General features: G+C 44.6%; 2 protein-coding genes across 2 annotated transcripts in view; one reads left to right on the top strand and one right to left on the bottom strand.

The window, feature by feature from the left end:
* The window catches only part of LOC119432626 (structural maintenance of chromosomes protein 2-like), a 46,562-nt gene extending 45,025 nt beyond the window's left edge, over positions 1-1,537 (top strand). The window contains exons 20-21 of the mRNA XM_037699786.2: positions 277-424; positions 1,239-1,537. Of these exons, the coding sequence (XP_037555714.1) occupies positions 277-424; positions 1,239-1,361 (271 nt within the window). The 3' untranslated portion in view covers positions 1,362-1,537. The remainder of the gene's footprint in view (positions 1-276; positions 425-1,238) is intronic.
* A 3,129-nt stretch (positions 1,538-4,666) lies between these two features.
* Positions 4,667-18,587, bottom strand: LOC119433802 (RAB7A-interacting MON1-CCZ1 complex subunit 1). Its single transcript, XM_037701061.2, has 8 exons — positions 18,474-18,587; positions 18,069-18,184; positions 17,519-17,612; positions 17,361-17,410; positions 16,377-16,514; positions 14,571-14,688; positions 12,181-12,487; positions 4,667-9,426 (listed from the first exon to the last, which is right to left on the bottom strand). Exons 1-7 carry the CDS (start codon positions 18,565-18,567, stop codon positions 12,249-12,251), a joined length of 849 nt encoding a protein of 282 aa, XP_037556989.1. The 5' UTR covers positions 18,568-18,587; the 3' UTR covers positions 4,667-9,426; positions 12,181-12,248.
* Between the last annotated feature and the right edge of the window lie 1,701 nt (positions 18,588-20,288).

Here is a 20,288-nt window from a genome sequence, read left to right as displayed (position 1 = left end):
GGTTGATGGCGATAGCTGTGAATGCGGTTGCTGCGATAGTGGTTTGCAGAAATTAACCAGCCAGGATGTGGGCATATGCTTGACACTTGTTTAAACATTTTTCTTAAAATTATAGCGCTTCAAAGTGGGGGTACAGACCTTACTCAAGTAAATGCAGTATTCGGTCGCGTAATAAAAACTGTTGAATATTCACACAAGCCTACTATATTCCACTAGTCTCTTTCTTGGACTACATATAAATAAGTGTGGAATTCTTTCTCCTGTTAACTGAAACAGGTCACTGGTGGCCCTCTCTTTGATCCTGTCGTTGCTGCTGTTCAAGCCAGCACCAATCTACATCCTGGACGAAGTGGACGCTGCACTCGACCTCTCGCACACACAAAACATTGGCCAGATGCTGCGCGCCCACTTCAAGCAGTCACAAGTGAGTCACAAGCGTTTAAGCCTACTCGGTTCGAACTTCGCCTTGAAAGTACGAAGTCTATGTTCTGTTCCTCGAAATGAGAAAAGGAACAGGAGTTCTTTGATGAATTTTATGGCTCTTCCTTCTTCTAAGTTAGCAGAAGTGTGTGAAAATGGATCATAGAACTTTGAAAGATTATTTACACGCTGCTGCGACAGACTGGAGGCCGCAAAGGTGCAGAGCAGAGGCCTAGGCAACTTTAGTGCACTGCAAGTTATGGACATTTTCCAGACTCTAGTAAGAGCCATTGATCTATGGTGCCCAGACCTGCGTAAAATGTGTCACAATGTGTCACCTCTGCAATTTGAACAAGAACGAGCCAGTGGAAGAGTGATCTATGCAACATTCGGTAGCTTTTCTACATACGCTGCCATATTGAGCAGAGTCACGTGCCTGCTTCTCGCACATTTTTCATGCCATCCCTTGCCGAGGGCGATGACACAGAACTCCAATGACTTCAGCAGAGATGCTGTCCCTACAGCAGCAACATCTATGCTTTGCTGGTGTCAAGGCTGGTGACGCACTGAAGTATTTGATGCCCGCCCATCGTGTTCACTTATGCTGCAACAAGTATGCCTCGATGCTCGCAGCATTCGTTGCAAACATTGTCGGCGTTCCACTGCGCCTAACCAGAACACTGTGTTGGATTGCTATCTTCGATGGAGTATTTGTCTAAATGAACGCCCGCTTATATCCACAAAATATCCACTTATGAGTGGGACAGATTGTCATGTGCAGCGTCTCACTAACTGCGAACGTTCATTAATCATTGCAGTTTGTCGTCGTCTCTCTGAAGGAGGGCATGTTCAACAACGCCAACGTCCTCTTCCGAACAAAGTTCGTCAACGGCATGTCCACCGTGTCCCGCACTACGCAGAGCATTGAAGGCAATAAGTGAGCTTGGTCTCACAAGGGCCGCTCGGTTTACATGGTTTTCATCTTCCGATACCTTGTATATTAATTCATCACTTTAGCATCGCTTACTAATGTTTGTTATTGGGCCACTTTTAAGCTTTTATTTTTGTGGCAGTTGATTTTTTCTGCAAAATAAACATTTTTTTAACTTTTGTATAATTGTCCTTCATTTTTGTCCATTGGTTTAGAAGCTAAGGTGTGCCTTTCCCGTTAAAAAAAAATTTTTTTCCCACACAGATACCACATTTTGGTGCAAAGAGAAAAACAGACTACTATAACTGCAGAAGAACTGCTTATTACTAGGCGAGTGCGAATACCGAATAGTGTATTTGATATCAAATTGAATCGAATCAAGAAAAGACAGCCGATTATCGAATCAATTATCAAATATCAGAAAATTTAACACAGACTTTTACGCTTCTAAATTTTGTGCAAAAAATAGTGCTGCCCATGCTCAGGAGGCTAATCACGTTACTTAGCAAGAATCTCACTAGCTGTTGGTAGCTTGGGTACCTATCCAGAGATGTATAGTATGCTTTACTCTTATTAAAGGGAACACCAAATTAGTGTGCCAGCACTGTTAACAAGGTAAGTTCGTATACAAAGGCCTGGAAAATGTTTTTTGTTTTATTGCGATAGCAATTATATGGACACTTCAACCAGATTTCTGCCGTCGCCGTGAGGTTCCCTATAGATAAAATTTTCGCCGCGCGCCGTATGCCCGAGCGGAAGCGTGCGGGGACTCGTGCTATCACGGAGAGCGAATGCACTCAATCTCCCACGCGCAAGCAACGAAGCGGGAAGCCAGCGCCGGAGGGAGCGGGGGGGGGGGGGCACTTCTACTCTGCCAACAACCGCGCTCGTCTCGCCCGCACCGTCTCTTATCTCCCCATGGCTCTGACCTTTATGCGCCGTGCATTCGCGGCTCAGTTTCCGTTGAAGCGATAGACCGCACGTACCTTCGCCGCTGCGGCGTATATATATGCGCTTGCTGCCAGCGTTTTGACAGTCGTCGTCTGCAGTCATTCAGTGTGATCTGTTCATGTTTGTTTGTGCGCGCTCACACCACGCTTGTTCATTCAGTTAGTAATAGTCGGGCCACATTTTCCAACGCACGCTACACATGCAATGCTGCCCGGATCGGCAGTGCAGCGCTACAGGTGTGTCCCTTCGCACGCGCTGCCCACAGGAAGCGCTTCTCATCAACACCACCGTTTCACACGCGCCTTCTCGTGGTCATCGAGTCTCTCTTCATGTCGGTCTACTTACGCCGCAGCACACCTGCTTACTTAATCAGCTCATGTTTACTACAAGTCATATTGCTACCAAAGCCACTCGCCTTACTTCGTATGACATTGCTGTGTTGCTATCGCATTCATTGCTTCGCCCTTAGGGCGAAACTGTGACATTTTTATCGATAGAATCTCTGTCAAATATAATTAAGTGCTTTTTTTTTCCCTCTTAAGCTGATGAAGTAGCGAAGTTGTCCTAAATACCATTGGGGTTTTCAGTTTAATCGTGGGCCATACTGTGCCTCATGGCAATCTTCAATTGCTTAGAAAGCATTGCTTTCCAGTTTTCTTCCAGAAAACAGGGGAGTTTTTCCATTTTATGGCAGGTGGTTTCTGTGAATTATCATCAGCTCGTTAAGGCTAATCTGTGTGACAGACAAAAGCGGGGAATGAACATCACATCACTCGGCACCGCTCCGTGCAGTCATTGCACCGTGCCACTTGCGTCGACCACAGTCAGTGCAGCTGGTAAAGAGTTTTCAAATTGGGAGGCCCATGGCTAGTTCTTTTTCGCTCTTTTTCCATTTGATTTACTACAGATCGGTGGGGAATATCAGTGTTGCTGCCACCTAGTATCAAAACTAGATGCACCTGAGTGAAATGCCTGTCGAAGCTCCATGCAGCTGCAGTGGAGTCTCCGACGCGACAAGTGTCCGGCCGGCGCACGGGGCCGCTCATTCAGGTGAAGGCGACGGTGGCGCCACCAAATTTTCAATAAAAAAAAGCCTCAGCGGGGAGACCGTGTTGGACCCACTTCCCCTATCTAGTACGCTCTAGTGCACGTTCAAGAACCCCAGGTGGTGAAGATTAATCCGGAGTCCTCCACTATGGCATTCTCATGTTGTGCTTTTGGCACGTAATACCCCAGTTTAATTTTTCTTTTCACTTTTGTAACAGATCGCAGCGCAGAGTTACTCCAAGGCGGACAGTCTTGAATGGCCATACACACAACACAGATCATGTTTGTATAGTCGGCGTCACCCTTGTGTAGGGCAGCGGGAACAGCAGCTCCGGGGCGCTCCGGAGGCAGCCAGCGATGTCTAATGCTAGCTGCTGGGTCCGACATCTAACGGTAGGTGCTGGGCATGTTTGACCCAGCAACTACCGTTAGACGTCGTTGGTTGGCTCCGGAGCACCCCGGCAGCCACTGTTCCCTGTGTTTATGGACTTGCATAGCCGCCACTTATCCCAAATTTTCCGTAAAGTGTATCAATTTTGGCTTGTTCTACGATTTTGAGTGTTACATTATGTTGTACAAAAAAGTCTGCGAAAACGTTTAGCTCGCTGGTCTCGGCGATACCCTTGGAAGCCTTCCGATGATGAAGGAACACAAGATGGGTAGCTGCTTCGAGCAAGTTCACACGTTCCTATAGCAGGCGAAATTGGCAACAGCAAAGTTTCTGAAAAAGTCATTGTGACCTAAAGACAATGTGTTGCTTGCCAGTCTCTGCTGTCCCAGATTTGCCATTTCCCTAGGGGCTGGTTTTTTCCCAAACAAAATGTTTTTTTTTGTTTTTTTGTGCCTGAAACTTTTTGCCAAGACTTTCAAGGGTCGTCCCCAGTGACGCAGGAACCGAGTCCGCCAGGTTCCCAGAAGCCGCGTGTAGCATACAGCTCTTCCCAAAGTGTGCATTCTTTCCTTATGCACAGTGCTTGTTGAAAGTTTCAAGGCCACGCCACGAGTTCCAGTGTTCATTGCTGGGTCTTGTTACAAGGCTCCTGCCTTCTTCACCAGTGCTTAGCTGCAGCATTGGCATTCCAGTTACTTTTGTGCTTCTATGCATAAAACTATCTTTCGTTGAGAAAGTAACTGGAACACGAATGCACTTCTCCTGCAAAGTTCGATAATTAATGTCTCGAAACTGGTGTAATCCTGAGAATTCGTTCCACGTAATGGAGGAAGTTTCATGAAAGAAAAATTGTTGATCAGAGCTTTGGTGGGACAGTTGGATTTTGTGGGCACCAGTGCTGCATGCAAGAAAAAGTATGACCTCCGTTTGGAATTTCTTTTTAATCAAAGAAAGCAGCAAAGACTCCCTACAGTATTCCTAACACAAAATGCTGTCAGGATAGCTTGAGATGGACCAGTGTTTCCAGGGGTTTTTTTTTGTACATGCTTTGCATTTGCAACGAAAAAAATTTTACTCGGCAGCCTTCCTTGTCCTGGTTTCAGGCTGAATGGATTCATTAGTTGCATATTCTGTTGCATATTATTTATTCGGTGTTCTGAAAACAAACAATTCACAACTGGTTCAAGTTTAAACGCTTTATGAATGCTGATGACTGTGGTCATGACCTAAAGATGAAACTCTGTTCAAACCAATTAGCACAATGCAGTCTCTTTCCTGCACGCACATAACGCTTCTAATTACTGCATGCATGTGTACAATTATAATGACCAATTTAGGCCACACCTGTCACTCCTGGAACAATACAAAACAGCATCATTGACAAATGTTAAAAAGAAAATGGATAAAAATAAAGACAGTATTCTTGGTTTTTGGCACCCGGTTAAACAATGAAAGAGGCATTTCAAGATGTGGATTCACATGACAGAGGAGCTTGCAGAGAAATTTGCGACTTAGACATCGTGAAACATCAGTGGACTGTCCACCAAAATATTGCCACGCGTACTTATGCATCTTTTCCGGAGACAGCCTTTCACTGGCTAAGAGATGTTAAAATATATCGCTCAGCGCAAGACATGCCTTTCCGTATTGGAAGATTCTCGAATGTTATCGCTGGATGATGTCTTACAAAAGCTGACCAATAGTCATCGTGCTAGGAATATATGTACACAAAAAGTAGCCAGGATTTCAGAAAGTTGAAGGAAAGAGCAAGCAGTCATTTATAGAAAAATAAGCTGGCTGTTGCTGGCAAATAAATAAACATCTGAGCATAACGTGTAATGTTATGACAGCATTGTGTACAAACCAAGCAGCTTCACTGATGTTTAAGAAGTTTCACAAGGCCCCTTAACACTTCTGAATCAGTCAGTCATGTGAATCCATCTTGACGCAGTGCATCAGAGCTTGATGAAACATTTATCTGGCAAGGGCCAAAATGTAAACGTTGAAAAAGCACATGCAAAGTTATAGAATGCAAGTTTGAAATTCCCCTACGGAACAGCGCACACGAGAGCCAGCTCGGGGCGATGTCGTTCTGGCAGGGAAACGGTGCCGAAATAAAATGTGGACACAGAACGTGCAGTTGCCCATTTCGCCGTGATACTTGTCTGAAAAATGTTTCACTCAGAAAGTTTCATGCCAAGAGGCATCTGCTGGCACAGATGTTCAGCAGAAGAGAACAGCTCAACGTTGCTATAGAGAAGTCAAAAAAATGTTTTCCTTTTCTTTTTGGCACGGACAGAACTCGAAAGACTATTCACTGGATGGACTTCACTACAAATGCAACGCGAATCGCACATTGTTTGATACTTCACAACGGACGCAAAGTACGGACGTAACAATACAACCTACAGACTACATCAGGGATTCCCAAACTAGATACTAGTGTACCGTGTGCATGTGAATGTAATGAAAGAAAGGGAGCAAACTGTGATGACTCAGAAAAATATATTACGATTACAATGCGAACTATTGGCACATAACGCAGCCGTACCATTGGGTTAAAATAAGGTTTTAGCATAGCATGCCAGCACAGGACTGCCTGCGTTGTGCTGAATCATTCCAACAGGTGTGCAATTCACCAAGGAACCAGATGCATGCACACCAGCAAAGCTGCATTGATGCAAATTTGCATATTGCTGCAGTTGTTTGGACCACTGGATCAAGGTTCACTATTGTAAGCCTTTTTTGCTGCAGTTACTTATTACACTATCAGAGCATTTTTCTTCATCGTGCCAAGTTGGGCTCTTGCTGTTCACAGATTGGCACTTGCTGCCTTCAAGAAGTTAGCTTTTCTGCACAGTTCAGTTGCTCTCAATTTAGAGCTCAGTCACAATTTAGTTCACAAGGCCAGGGTTGGTGCTGTAAATTTGCTTCATATTTGGTGCACGGTTCCGAAATGGCATGCCAAGTTATCTCTGAGGCTAGTAATTATCCATAAAATAAGTTATCTTGTCATGCAAATGCAGTGTTTTGGGTTACATGAGCAGAGCACGCCTTCCATCAATTCATAACACTACTAACCATTGACCATCCACCACTGTTCAACAAAACGTTTCAAAAATCCTCGAGGACAACAAAATTACCTTTTTTGGTCAGAATAGTTACAAAAAATAAAAACATGGTAGGCTTTAAGGAAGACAGATAATAGATTCACACCACAGTCATCATTTCTACCTAAAAAAAACACTGTGTAGTCATTTCACTAACAATGTAACCATCTATTGAGGGTCCATGATGCATTTGTACTCTTTGACGGCATGAATTTTCTGAGGCAAGGTAGTTTGGGAATCCCCGACTTAATGCATTTATCGCTACCAAAACACCAGACACCGTGGAATGTCATACAGTCCACGCCTGTTACAACGGATCTGCATACAACATTTAAATATAACAGGCCATTCCTCTCACTTAGATTCGTGTGCCCATATTATTCATGCAACCTACTTAGGTTTTAGAACACCCGGCTATAACGGACCATCGCCTAAAACAGATAAATTTTTGGTAAAATTTTATCCAGATGGCGTAAATACGTACAACGTGCTTTGCTGCGGCGATGCGTGCGTGCGGCAGCGCACTGCGTGCAACTATTTCCGGCCACTTGCGGAACGTGCAAAACTGCACTTTTTCGTATACAGTCAAACCTCGATATAACGAAGTTGTACTTGCACCGAAAAGCTTCGTTATATAGAGAATTTCATTATATCGAGGCTTTGTTAATTCAATAGATCTGAGATGGGGAAATAAAGAAAGTTTGTTACATCGCGAATTTCGTTAAATCGAGGTTTGTTATATCGAGGTTTGACTGTAGTACCAGTGCACTAGCGGCAAGCTTCCCGCAACTGGGTGCTCCGCACAACGCGCCATGGCTAAGGAAGAGTCTTTCGGTTTGACCACGTAATCGGATCAACACCGCCAAAGTGCCAAAAGTGTTGCCATGCCTAATCTGCTATGCGAAGCCACAGTACAGCTCTTTAAAAACAACCGCCGACGACCGCAAAATGCATCTTTCTGAGAATGCTTCATTTCTCATCACACCAATTTGCACAAAAGAGAAAAAAGACTGCTATTTACGCTGTTCAGACTGTGAAGTGCATGGTGCAATCGAGCCGCCTCGCATACAGTGCAGTGGCGTGTTGAAGATGCATGCACACCAGCAAAGATGCCATTGTGGCGGCCATTAATCTTTCTGTTGTACAGGAGTCTAAATATGCTATAGCATGGGCACTATTGCCATATTTCGGCAACTAGAGACCGAAAAACGGTGGACAGCAAGGTGCCTTGCAATGTGGTTTTACTACAGTCAAACCTCGATATAAGGAACCTTGATTTGATTAAAGTCACGATGTAACAAACTATTTTTATTTCCCCATCTTAGTTCTACTAAATTAACGAAACCTCGATATAACAAAATTCTCGATATAACGAAGTTTTTCACTGCATGTACAACTTCGTTATATTGAGGTTTGACTGTATTACTGCATAAACCTGTTTATCTATTCGTTACTTTCATTTGGACGTTTTCTGTGTTTCTGCGATCGTCTTCAGTTTAGACAGTGGTATATGTTTCAACACGCCACGGCCGTAATTTTGGATTGAACTGACCTCGGATATAACAACTTTTCCTGCTGGATTATTACAGTCTGTTGTAACGAGCGTTGACTGTAGTATAAGCAGTCTGCGGTGGGAATTCGGGAGCTAGGACGTCATCTAAGAAACAACTTCACTCGGCTGGTTTCTGCCAGCACTATCAGCATAAACTCAAACACAAACTAGCTGAAAGTGATTAGGATGTGTTGTTGCATATCCAGCTTCGCCTGAATGTGGAACAGCAACTCGGGCAAAACCCGTGTTCAAAACTACAACGTGCTACAGAGCGATTCCACATCGCACTTCCGTGTAGCTGTACGTGGCTGGCATTCAGACAAGTTCTTTCCTGTCATGTTTCAATTTATGCTGACAGTACATGCCTGGCTTGTAAAGTCAGTACGTATGAATATGTACAAAATCGTGGGCCGTATTCATGACTGCTCACTTTTAAGGGTACTTTGACATTAGCATGATGCGTCTGGTGCAGCACTTTGTCAGAGTGACGGACATAGTGTCAGCTGGGTAGCCAATGAACATGCACTCAAAGTGATGCCCCCAAAAGCAATCAATCCAAACATGGCCCACGGTGGTTATTCGGATGCATCAAAGCGAAGAGACATTGCCATGACAGGTCGATCATATGCACAAATAACAGGGCAATGCCTGAAAAGGCATGAAACCAGTCTATCAAACACACAAACAACAGAGCATGAGTGAAGAGCGCTAATACAGAGAATAAAGATCCAGCTAAACTGTCGGAAGGGCTCGACAGTCATGGTTAAACTATTGCAGTCGGCTGCTTTTTGATGGTTAGCTCACACAAAAGACTGGAGCTTTGCCAGCTAGCTAGCTAGATCGTACTATCGAAACAGGCCTGCTAGCTAGTGCCCGAAGCAGCAAATGTTCCCAGCTATTGGAACACTTTCTCCATCATGGTCCCGCTGATGACAGTGCGAAATTTCGTAAGAAGTCCGGGAACGATACAGAAAAGGTTAACTTGATCTCGCTCCTCCTTCGCCCGGCAAGAATGTCCGTTGATCTGAAAGAGTACAAACAACCAGCGTGAACTGAAGACTGTAGCTGAAAAAAAAAAAATACCAATGACGTGGCAGCATGAAACGCGAAGTGGCTACTGATGCATGCACCAATGTTCATGAACAGTGTTACCACCTATGCAAACGAGCCCCTGAATGCGATAGCAAAGATTCGGTCACTTTCACAAGCCGTTTTGCAACAACACATGGTGCAGATCCTGGTGACGCCTCAAAACACTGTGCACGGCCTTCAAAGGATGTACAGCATTTCATGCTGTGCATCCTTTGTCCCTCACAATGGTTCATGAAGCAAGGCAGTTGTAAATCAGCAGTGAGATTTTACTTTATCGATACTGGCAGTTGTTTACTGCATATTATATGTAGCTGTGGCCGATATTTAGCCAATATTCTAGTTCACATTAAGTGATGAAATGGAGTTGGTGGAGCTGTGTAATGCGTAGGGCCAGTAACCGGTGGTCTATTAGTTACAGGATTATTACAGAATATTAGTTAGAGAAGTTGCAGACAACTATCTAGGTGGTGGGATGAAGTAAGGAAATTTGCAGACATAAGATGAGGTCAGCTGGCACATGAGAGAAATAATTGGAGATTGCTGGGAGAGGCCTATGTTCTACAATGGACCTAAATAAGCTGGTGATGATATGTAGCTACAGCGATTTGTGCGGATTTCCCTCAATTTTTTTCCCCCTTCCACATGGTGGGTGCATCCTGCAAATTCCTGCCATTGAAACACAGGCACTGTCGCAACATCAGACACCAGTGAGTAGTACTTAAACAGCAACATACCACAGCTGAAACAGTGTAAAATTAGGGACTTATTTCTAGTGTTTTGCATCAGTTATAAGGTGGTGTCCAAAACCGAATGTTCATAACGTGTTTCTGGTTCTCGCAATCGCTTTCACCACATGCAGGCAGCAAAAGCATGGCCTTTGATGGGCCATGGATTTGGACACCATCTATTCCATTAAAGCTTGTATTGCACCAAAGAACGCAGGCATAAGGTCTAAGTGATGCCAAACTATTGATAAACTGGCTATCAATAGTATCAATAACTGGAGTAACGAATAGGTGACGTCCTAATCCGTGCCCATGTAAAGGCTCCGTTCTAAGTAACGGGAGCTGATACCGAAAACCATGCTTTTGCTGGCTACATGCTTCGGAAGCGGTTGCACGGGCCGGAAACATGTCATGGACACCATGTTTTAGACGCCACTTATCGACTATCGATAGTATAATTTGTATTGTTAATTATCAGAGGTAGTTTATGGGCCCCTTTAAAGGGACTCACAACCGCCCAGAATGTGTTGCGAGATGGTGGAAATGACAAGACCATGATTTATAGTGATAGAATCGAGCATGCAGTTCACGGCTTAAGCAGGAATTGTAATTTTAAATTGGCCCAGAAAGTTGCAAAAAAAAAAATACAGTCAGTGCCGTGAGCTCTCGGTGAAACCTTGGTGCTTCGGATGTAGTACGTCTATGAGGTTACTGTACGTAAGTCTGCTGTTACTAAGTGCCGCACACTTATTGTTTAAAATTGCAGTTCTTACATTATTATGCGCTAGCGCTTTATTCTAGGCGTACTACGAAGTAAAAAGAAGTTCTATCTAATAAGCAGTGCTGCCTTCGTAGCAACAAGGGAAGCGGCAGAGCTGTCGCAACCCTCCTTGCATGGCGGCACACACGAGTGCTTTTGTGGGTGCACAAGTTTGCAAGCGAGCACGCCAACTTGTGTGGTCTCCCTGCGAGATGTGAAATGACACTTTGTGCCGTAGATGGGTACCAGCACTACAATAGGTTTGTTCGATTCAGAAAAAAAAGTATACGTCACCACGAACAAAAAGGTGCAGGCCGTGCCGGTTGTGGTAACGACGGGCTACACCAGTTTGCTGCAAGGTTCAATGGTGCACTGCACCACGGATGCACCTTGACTTGCACCCCGTACAATAGAAGAGGGGGGTGTAGGGTGCACCACTGTACCTCAAACAATCGAGGGCCTTGATCCGGCGTACCGTAAATAGGTGCAGAAGGTACCCCAAACTCGGTTGAATCGAAGAGACCTTGTTAATAACACTACTGCTGTATCCTACCGCTAAGCTTGGCTTCTTTAACAAAAAACAAAAAAAAGCCTCGACTTGTATGCGACCAAAGCAGACAGACAGGAAGCCATGAAAGCAGGTAGCTATTACTGTAGAAATAATTTGACACTTCAGAAAAAGGATGGAAAACTGGGCGAGTTTACAGGTTTACAGCATGAAAACATGGAGACAAGCAGAAGGGACGAAATGATCGCTGAAAACTTCAGAAGACATGAACTACAGGAACACCACCACCTTGATAAAAAAAAATCATTACACTCTTAGAGCTAGGACCGCACTTGTCGTCTGCTTCCCATTAATGGCGGCATATAATTGCTGTTGCGCTCGCCTATCACTGTTTCCAGCGTTCGACTACACCCTCGCTGCAGGTTGAAAAATTCCAATTAAAAAGGTTCCACAGCGTTTTCTGTGTTACCACTGTATGATTAGACACTCCGACCATAAACATTACCATAAACATTGGTTATCAGTCCGTTTAAATAATGCCGAATTCGGCAAATTGCACCGATGCGCCACGGGGTGCCCTGGTGCGACCATGATTGGATGAACCGGCGCATTGGGGTGCCCCGGTGCGCACCGGTGCGATTTGCCGAATTCACCATATATAGTACAACTTGGCATCACGCCATGGGCAAATACCTCACTCCCAGTCCGGGCTTTGTCTTTGGTCTGACTTTGCATCGGCTTCACCAGGCACCGGCTGCACTTCAGCACTGCTCCTCCTCGCCCAGTTGCGCCAGGAGCTGCCGGGCACGGGTGCAGTTCCAGCCCGCGCCCTGCAGGGGACCCTCGACAGCGCTGATGTAGTCTTGTAGCAGCCGCTTGCCAAGGGGTAACGCGTGTGCCATGTGCAGCGGCCGGTCCCAGCGCTTCGAGTACGTCACCAGCCAGTAGCACATCTCGCCGGCGTACATCAGCGACAGTGCGTGTACATCACTGTAGATGCCTGCGATGTTTGGGAGAGTGGGTGACCCTGCTGGCTTGGCTCTGGCCACACAGAACAAGTGTTCTGCATTTACGAAGCAGCGGCAGCAGGCATCTGCCATACATTTGCTCGAGAGGGGTTAGTTAGCATGATGAATGGCGACTACAACCTTGGGCTTCATCAAATAGCAGTCCTCGCCTACACAGGTAAGCAGATTATATTTAATATTCAGCAAGCAGCGTTGCGGAAACTGATGCATTTCGCAGTGCAGTTGTTTTTGCATCTGCGATGCTTTTTGTAGAATACAGTTAGTTTTCTGTAATCTTACTTTGATAGGACCAACAAAATTGATCTAATTTTCCGGTGGATTGTATTAAGAGGCATAAAAATATGTCCAAAGACATCACTGCTTTATTTTGGCATTATATTTACGCGATTCTAACACGCTGCCCAATTTAAAATTGATGTTACAGCTCTCAAACAAAATAGAAATCCAAAGAACACAAAATTTTTTAAAGGAAAATGCAGCGTGCCCCCGGTCCTGCCAATAAAAAAAATAAGAAACCAGTGAAGCTAACCCTTCTGAGAATGGAAATTTATTTGCACTACAACACTTTATTGCTGTCCACTGACCACAACACGTGTTTTATACGGTCCACTGCATGCTTGCCATTTCACGTTTATCGAACAACTCTGCAACAATCACAGATGGAATGGCAGCCCACGCCTAGACTAAACGCACTGCTAATTCATCCAACAATGCAAGCAATTCTCGTAAACACTTAAAACACCTGAAGTGGCTTGAGTAGTGCTAGCTAAGTGCTAGCTTAGTGCAAACACTGGTTCGTGTGAGATTTCATCAGGCAAGCAATATCCAGACCAATTTTCTTTGAAAAAGATGCGTGCTAGACGCAAATGATTATTCATAGTGAGCTGGCATCTTTCACTTGAAGATCTTCCTAGGGCAGGCCAGAAATAGGTGTTTTCGACCAAAGATTAATGTGTCAGACACACGCTGCAGCAACTGGCGTCGCCATTTGAGTCGAGCACGTTAGCACCGACCAGTCAAGCTTGAATTATCCGGTAAAGGCCAATTTCAGGAATCGAAATACAGTAGAACCTCATTCATACGTTTTGGAAAAAGTACGCTAGAAAAAAAAAACATACTAACCAGAAAAACGTACGATTCAAAGTCGCTAGAAAATTTGGCAGACTCGTCTGTGACCATAATGCAAAGCGCTGCCCGAATTGTTGCAGCATGAGACACTGACACACGCTGAGCTAGTGGAGCCTGAAACACGCATTGTCGTCTTTGTGGCTTCGGCAAGCTTACGTTTGCGCTCTCAAATTCGGCCTGGGTCAGCAGCTTCTTCGAGTAGGGCACTTGGGCGGGAAGTTCTGACGTTCACGCTCGGTCAGAATCATTGCGGCGTGAGACTTTGTTGTTTCAAATTGCGTAGTGCTTTAAGGCGGCCAAAGGAAACCAAAACGAAATCGAGCTGGTGAGCGATGGAGGAATACGTACGATGCCACTTGAGTGAAACATGATGCTCACTACATGCCACCTGCAGCAAAGAATGGCGGCACGCTTGGGTTATCGCCTATTAAAACCATGCGGTTCACTTCCAATGGCACGACGCCACATGCACTATCAAACAGATTAACGAAGAGGCTTATCGCGACATCTGTGAATGCAGCATGTGACGACCCACGAGGAGATTCGCTGGTGCACGCCGGCCTTATCAAGTGACACGCGAGTGAGTAGTGCGGCGGAGCTGCTGCAGCGGTTGTTTTCAATTGGGCGTGCCTCACGGCTTTTTTTGTTCACATGGGATCCAGTGGCCGGAAAATCTATACAATTACAGTATGGCGATGTATGGAACGGTGCCGAGATATTGTGTTTTCTCGGAACATATTAACCGGGGGAAAAAAAAATGCTAGAGTGTATTGGGTCATTTTCTGTGTGTTTTTGGTCGAAAATTCTGGCGCTGGGTGATCGTAGAAAACAGGATTGTATCAACGAGCTTCCACTGTATCATGATGGAGACATTTTATCAGGAGTGACTTAAGAGATTTCGAATTATCGCGATTTCACTGTACTTGCCTTTTTCCAGGAGTTCCAGCACGTCCGTCTGGCCAGACAGCACTGTGACATCTTCAGCGCTCAGTGGGCGACGAACATTGAGCATTGCCGTGAGGTGCTGCACACCTTGCTGCAGCAGCTGCACAGTCACAAAAATATAGAATGCACACTGGAAGTCCAGTGGTACTACTCCCGTATATCCCTACACTGCGCTTCAGAGCTGGTGCTTTTCACGGGGAGACACTGAACACAGCTTTCGTTTGCTGTATGGCTTAATTTGTCCTTAGTTTAACGCTTAGCTGAATGACGTCTCAAATAGACAATATTTTAAACTTGCAAAAGTGCAATACAGACAGGACAGAAGCAAAGGGTACTTGTACAGCATGCAAACACACGTAACACACCAAGAAGCACTAAAACAGAAAACTGTGTCAGCACTCTGTCCTTTTGGTTTTCATTTAAAAAACTTTTGAACCTTGTACACGTGCTCTAACCACATAAAGATAAGCTTGTCTGTTGTGTCTGCTTGGTGGCTTTCTTTATTTACTTCATGCACAGTATTCTGTTCATAATTCAATAAAAGTCACTTCAAAGAAGTGCCGTGCTTGTCATATTAGTACCCTTCTCTTCTATCCTCTCTGGAGAGCCCTTCTGTAAAGCTGAATATGAATTACCAATTTAGTAATTTCCAACAGACAAGCTGCATGTTTGTAAACAAAGGTTTGCAAACGAATGTGTACAATGACACACTACGCTGGCAAAAGGAGCAAATGAACATGATGATGGTCTCATTTTCTCAGATCTTTGCCGCGTTGAACAACGCATGTCAAATAACTTTTAAAAATTTGCCCGCAAATGATAACCTTGTCGAGAACACCATGACGGAAGAGTCTGTCATAAGACATCTTTGTTTCAGACAGGACAGATGGTGCCGCCACCGCAAGTGTGTATGTCAGACTTGTGCTGTACTGAGCATGACTGCAGCTTTATCATCCTTGCTGCTGAAACTGGCACATGCTACAAGGCAGGTTTCGTTCTGCCAGTTTATGATAAGTAACAGTGCATGCATGTATGCATACATTGTGGCTCACAACAACAAAAAAATATTGAAAGGGCTACTGAATGCTACAAAAGTGCTATTGAAGGATGGCTAGGGCAGTCTTTGGCTAGCAATACAAAAAGCAACCGCAGCATGTTACACAAGCTAAGCAGCATGAATCAAGAAAGTGTCTGTGTTCAACTTCGCAGCACTGCACTCTTCGTAGTGGAAGTAAATGTTCGATATGGGCAAGCTCTTCAAAAATCTCTCATGGTACTGCAGAGGGAGATAGAACAAAGGATAAATGAAAGGCACGAAGGTGAACGAGAACTGAGCCTGGTTAGCTACCTGCATGAGGGAAAGGGAAAAGCACTGCTTGTTTAATATGGTGCCCAAAGGTTGCCTTAGAGTTAAAGCACCCTCAAGTTATTGTCTTTTTTTTTTTTTTTTGCTTACTGTATGTTTTCTTAAACTATTGCCTTGCAGTGGTCGATACAAAATGGCACAGTTTGTTACTACAAATGCGTCGTAAGGTTGTTGTTTTTTCTGATGCAGAGATAGAGTGTGTGATTGTGAAGAGGAAGAGGCATACCCCAGCACTTGTGGCTAATCAGAATGTCTGGATTTTGAAATGCGGAGGCTTATTGGAACTTCAAAAAGGCTTTCCGTGACAATGTCTGTGCAGTGGGCACAACAAGCTAGAAAACGCTAACTGCTTCCTTGTTGCGTGATGTGAACTTTTGAGGCAAGTGCGTCGTTTTGCCGAGGTAGTGGGCAGCTCCACTCACAGCAAAAAAAGTCTCCTGGTTGGCCGTTAGCCAACTGTGGTCGTCGTCTCCCTCCTTGCTCTGGCAGAACATGTAGACTAGTCCCCCCTTCCGCCATTCTATGCACTCGGCAAGCTCCTCGCCGAGGCCTTCGACCACCTGTAAATAAATTTACATTTATAAGGCTTGAAGGGGCACTAAAGAGGAACACTAAACAAATTTGTAGATAGATTATCCCTTCAAAACTCTGTCTTTGTGAAGGTTGATTACTAGAAGAGAAAGTTTCGTTTCCGAAATGGAACTTTCACCGTAATTTTGACGACACCGACCAAAGCGGTATTGTTACCGCTTTGGTCTTTACTTCCTGACTAGATGAGATGGCGTTCAATTATAGATACCACAATACAATGCCAGGTTGATCTTTACCAATAAAAAATTAACTACGCCTCAGCAGATGCCCTCAAAATCCAGGACAGAATGGTTAGCTGGCGCGGGAACTTCAAGGCAGCTCTGTTGCCACCCATCTTTCGTTCTAGCTTATGAAGCCTGCTGCTCTCCCGGCAAGAGTGGCTTTTAACAGCGAAGCTGCTCTTGGATGGAAGCCGCTCGACGTGAGCGGCGTCCATCGTGCGAAGAGCGCACGTAGCCTATGATTGCTGTTTTAGACGGTCACTGGACGCTGCAATGGTGGTCAATATGAGCTGCAACTCTGCCTATGTTCGATCACTGCCTACGCAACGCCAACATGCAGAAAATTGAAGTAGTAAACACTGTTTCAATTACTGGTCTTCGTTAAAGCAAATTTTCCTATGTAAGTAACGCTCTGCAGTCCTGGAGACCCGTCGACTACAGAGACTAAGTTGCAGTTCATACTGAATGTGACTGTACTTTTCAAGCAACTGGTGTTCTCGACATTTGGTTACATTCTGTTTGTTAAGTTTATCGTGGTCCTGTTAAGATAGATACACCAATGAACACGGCTTAGTAAAAGAAAAGACCACTAACCGTGCTGAATCCCATGTGCTTAGTGATGTTTTCTACATGTTCCAGGCTACCTGCATGCAGAAGGCAGAAGGTGTGGTTCAACATTGCCAACAGCTGTCACAGTTAAGTGATTACGACCCTCCCAGTTGATGCAGTGTAGTAAATTGCTATCGACTTACGGATTATGGCATGGACTCGTTCTAGAGAATCACTGTCTGAAAAATCGTTGTCAGCAAGTCTGTTTTCTCGGCAGTATGTGACATCCAGAACAATCTAAACGAACGAAAGAGGCACATATGTTAGGCAAAACTTGCTGAGTAAGCACTCTCGCGTTTCAACCAAAATATACATGTCCGTAATAATCGCCCGATATGTTTGGTGAACCAAGAAACGAAAACAAAGCACAGCTATCTAGATAGCATGAAGTATAAACCACGCAAATGCGAAGGCCCCTACTGTCAATGTGATATACCATCATAACGTGCAACTACGTGCGTTGATCTCTATTTCAGGTCGTAACAATTGTCATTGCGCTCAGTCAATACTGTTTAACAGTGCTTCAAAACACTGTATATTGCTTTTCTGTATGCTCTGTGGGGACCACAACATACGATCATCACATTTTCAGCGTACATGTAAGAAACGAAACTGCAGTAGGAACACGAAGTTTAGGGGGCGGGAAGATACGCACGCAAACGTACAAAGCGGCAATAGGGGGAGCACCCAAACCTTTGCCAAGTCCTGTAGAACTTCTTTGTTCGCGGTCTCCCTCGATATCTCTTCCCGTCTCAGCCGGCTTTTTAGTTCCAGCAGTTTGGAGAAGGACGACTCCAGCAAACTAGGCACTGGAACAGACAGATTACCGTCACCGTAAACACAACCGCGCGATTTATGGAGGCTGATCCCTCGCGACCGTAATGATGAGCTACAGTCAACTCGTAGTTAGTGAGCAGGAAAATTAATGAAAACGCTTCGCGACACGGACAATTAACGAAAGTAAGAGTGAGTTGACAAGACGGTGCGAGACTGGGTGGTTTGTTTGGAGCTCGCACTTTCATAGCTGCAAGTGTTTGCGACCTAAATGCTTGGCGTGGCCGAGCGCCAGTTATAAGTGAAAAGGAACGTGCGCCTTACCGACAGATCTGATCTTCAGATCTTCGACAATTCGTATTAAATCGTCGACTTCATCGGTGATTTCTTTTGCCGCAGCCTCCTCCATCCTCTCCATCCTGCACAGTGTTGGCGAAATGTTTCTTACCGTCGGTCAACTTTGGCGTCGAGAGAAGAGAGAGTAATCGGTACGGGGTCTTTTATTGCGGTCGGATGTGGGGCGCCGAAAACAGTTTTATTTAACCATTCTATATCTTCCGAAGACCCCTTGTGCAATACATTGCTCAGTACCTTCAACTTTTTTTCTTTTTTTTTTAGAATTTAGAAGTGATTACGCAAAATATTCATTCTGGGTATGAATAAAGCCCCTCCATCCACGCGCCACCGCCGCTTGGTGAAAACGCGTATGGAGGGGCTTTAGGTAGGAAGTACTAAGGAGAGAAGAGAGAGAGAATGAACTTTAATGAAAAGGCTGGCTCAGTGGCCCTAAGCAGGGGTAAGGGTCAATGGAAAGAAAAAGTTGATGGAGTGGCAGCCCCCGCAGTTTCTTGCCAGAACAGGTGAAGCCATAGGGTGAAGCCACCCTGTACCTATACATCTACTCTGAAAGAGGGCCGTTACACCTGAAATCTGCTCACAGCTCACGTCCTTTTCGTCAGTTATTGCAAATGCTAGGCTAATTTGAAATTAAAAGCTCGAAGTTTTCGCTTAAAATGTTACCTTTGGCTCTGTATTAATATCATGATGTGCCATAAAATTTGAAAATATATATTACGGCTTTCTTCTGAAACCAGTGACAGAAAGAAAGACGTCGAACGATACCTGCACGGCTAAATTAACCATCTTAAGGCAACACGGAGTGGAAAGAAAGCGCTATTTCCTAATGTTATTGCTTGCCTATGGTAAGATGGCGGTGGTCCGGCTTCACTTTTGGGACCGCATCTCCGCTCCAGCAGGGAAGTACGGTCGTGTTGTTATCACCGGCTTTCGATAAATTTGACACCAAATTGATTTAGACCTCTGTGTCGTCCCATGCGGCCTAAAGCAACCTTGAGGTATGTTTTGAAGTCACTGAGATTGCGTGTAAGCAGCAGCTTGCAGTTTTCGCCGTAGCAAACATGAGATGATGGAGATAGTTATTTTTCCCGTACACGGAGACGCAGCTTTTCGCATCTAACCGTGATATTTAAATTTCAAAAATTGTTTTTCAAGTTCGTCCATAACAGTAGTCAATAAAAACCACTTTGAAGACCGATCACATGTCCCATAATTGTGTTCGGATGTCAGGAGGATATACTAATATTTGGCCCGTAAGCCGTGTTCAATTTTTTTTTACAGCTTGAAGTAAGCCGATGCGTTAGCATAGTATGTCGTTGCGCTATAAAACTGGAGCTCGCGGGTTCAATCCAGGCCGCGGAATTCAATGGGGGTGAAATGGTAAAACCTGGCGTATATATTGGTACTGTTGCAAGTAAACCCCGTAAATTGTTCATTAAAAAACTAAACAAAGAAGGTAGCTGTGCACTTCGGCTTTTTTCTAGGGGTGTGAACATAACGAACATAACATCACACTCGTATTCTCCAATCACACTCGTATTCTCGAGTGTGATTTCCCAGAAAAACGGGTTATGCTTATCCTATATTTCAAACCTGCTTATCGAATGCCGTTCCCAACTGTACGTACGCTCAACTGATCAGCTTAATTTATTATACACCGCTGCTTTCAGTCACTCGGTGCACTATCATAACGACAGTAATGAAGCAATTAAAAGGAACAGCGTGTCTCACATACACGTAGATATAATTATAGATCTGCTTTGTTCGTTGAAGAAGATATAA

The sequence above is a fragment of the Dermacentor silvarum genome, chromosome 11, assembly GCF_013339745.2.
Source record: "Dermacentor silvarum isolate Dsil-2018 chromosome 11, BIME_Dsil_1.4, whole genome shotgun sequence".
Classification (NCBI taxonomy): Eukaryota; Metazoa; Arthropoda; class Arachnida; order Ixodida; family Ixodidae; genus Dermacentor; species Dermacentor silvarum.
The sequence above is the reverse complement of the archived record's forward strand: the minus strand, read 5'-3'. Positions and strand labels throughout refer to the sequence as shown.

Bases quoted from the DNA above. Each gene is read 5' to 3' on its own strand.
- LOC119433802 (XM_037701061.2), bottom strand. From the start codon at position 18,567: ATGGAGAGGATGGAGGAGGCTGCGGCAAAAGAAATCACCGATGAAGTC. The intron at 18,185-18,473 runs GTAAGGCGCACG...TGTCTGTTCCAG, and splicing joins TCTGAAGATCAGATCTGTCG to TGCCTAGTTTGCTGGAGTCG. The intron at 17,613-18,068 runs GTTTGGGTGCTC...TCGTTCGTTTAG, and splicing joins TTCTACAGGACTTGGCAAAG to ATTGTTCTGGATGTCACATA.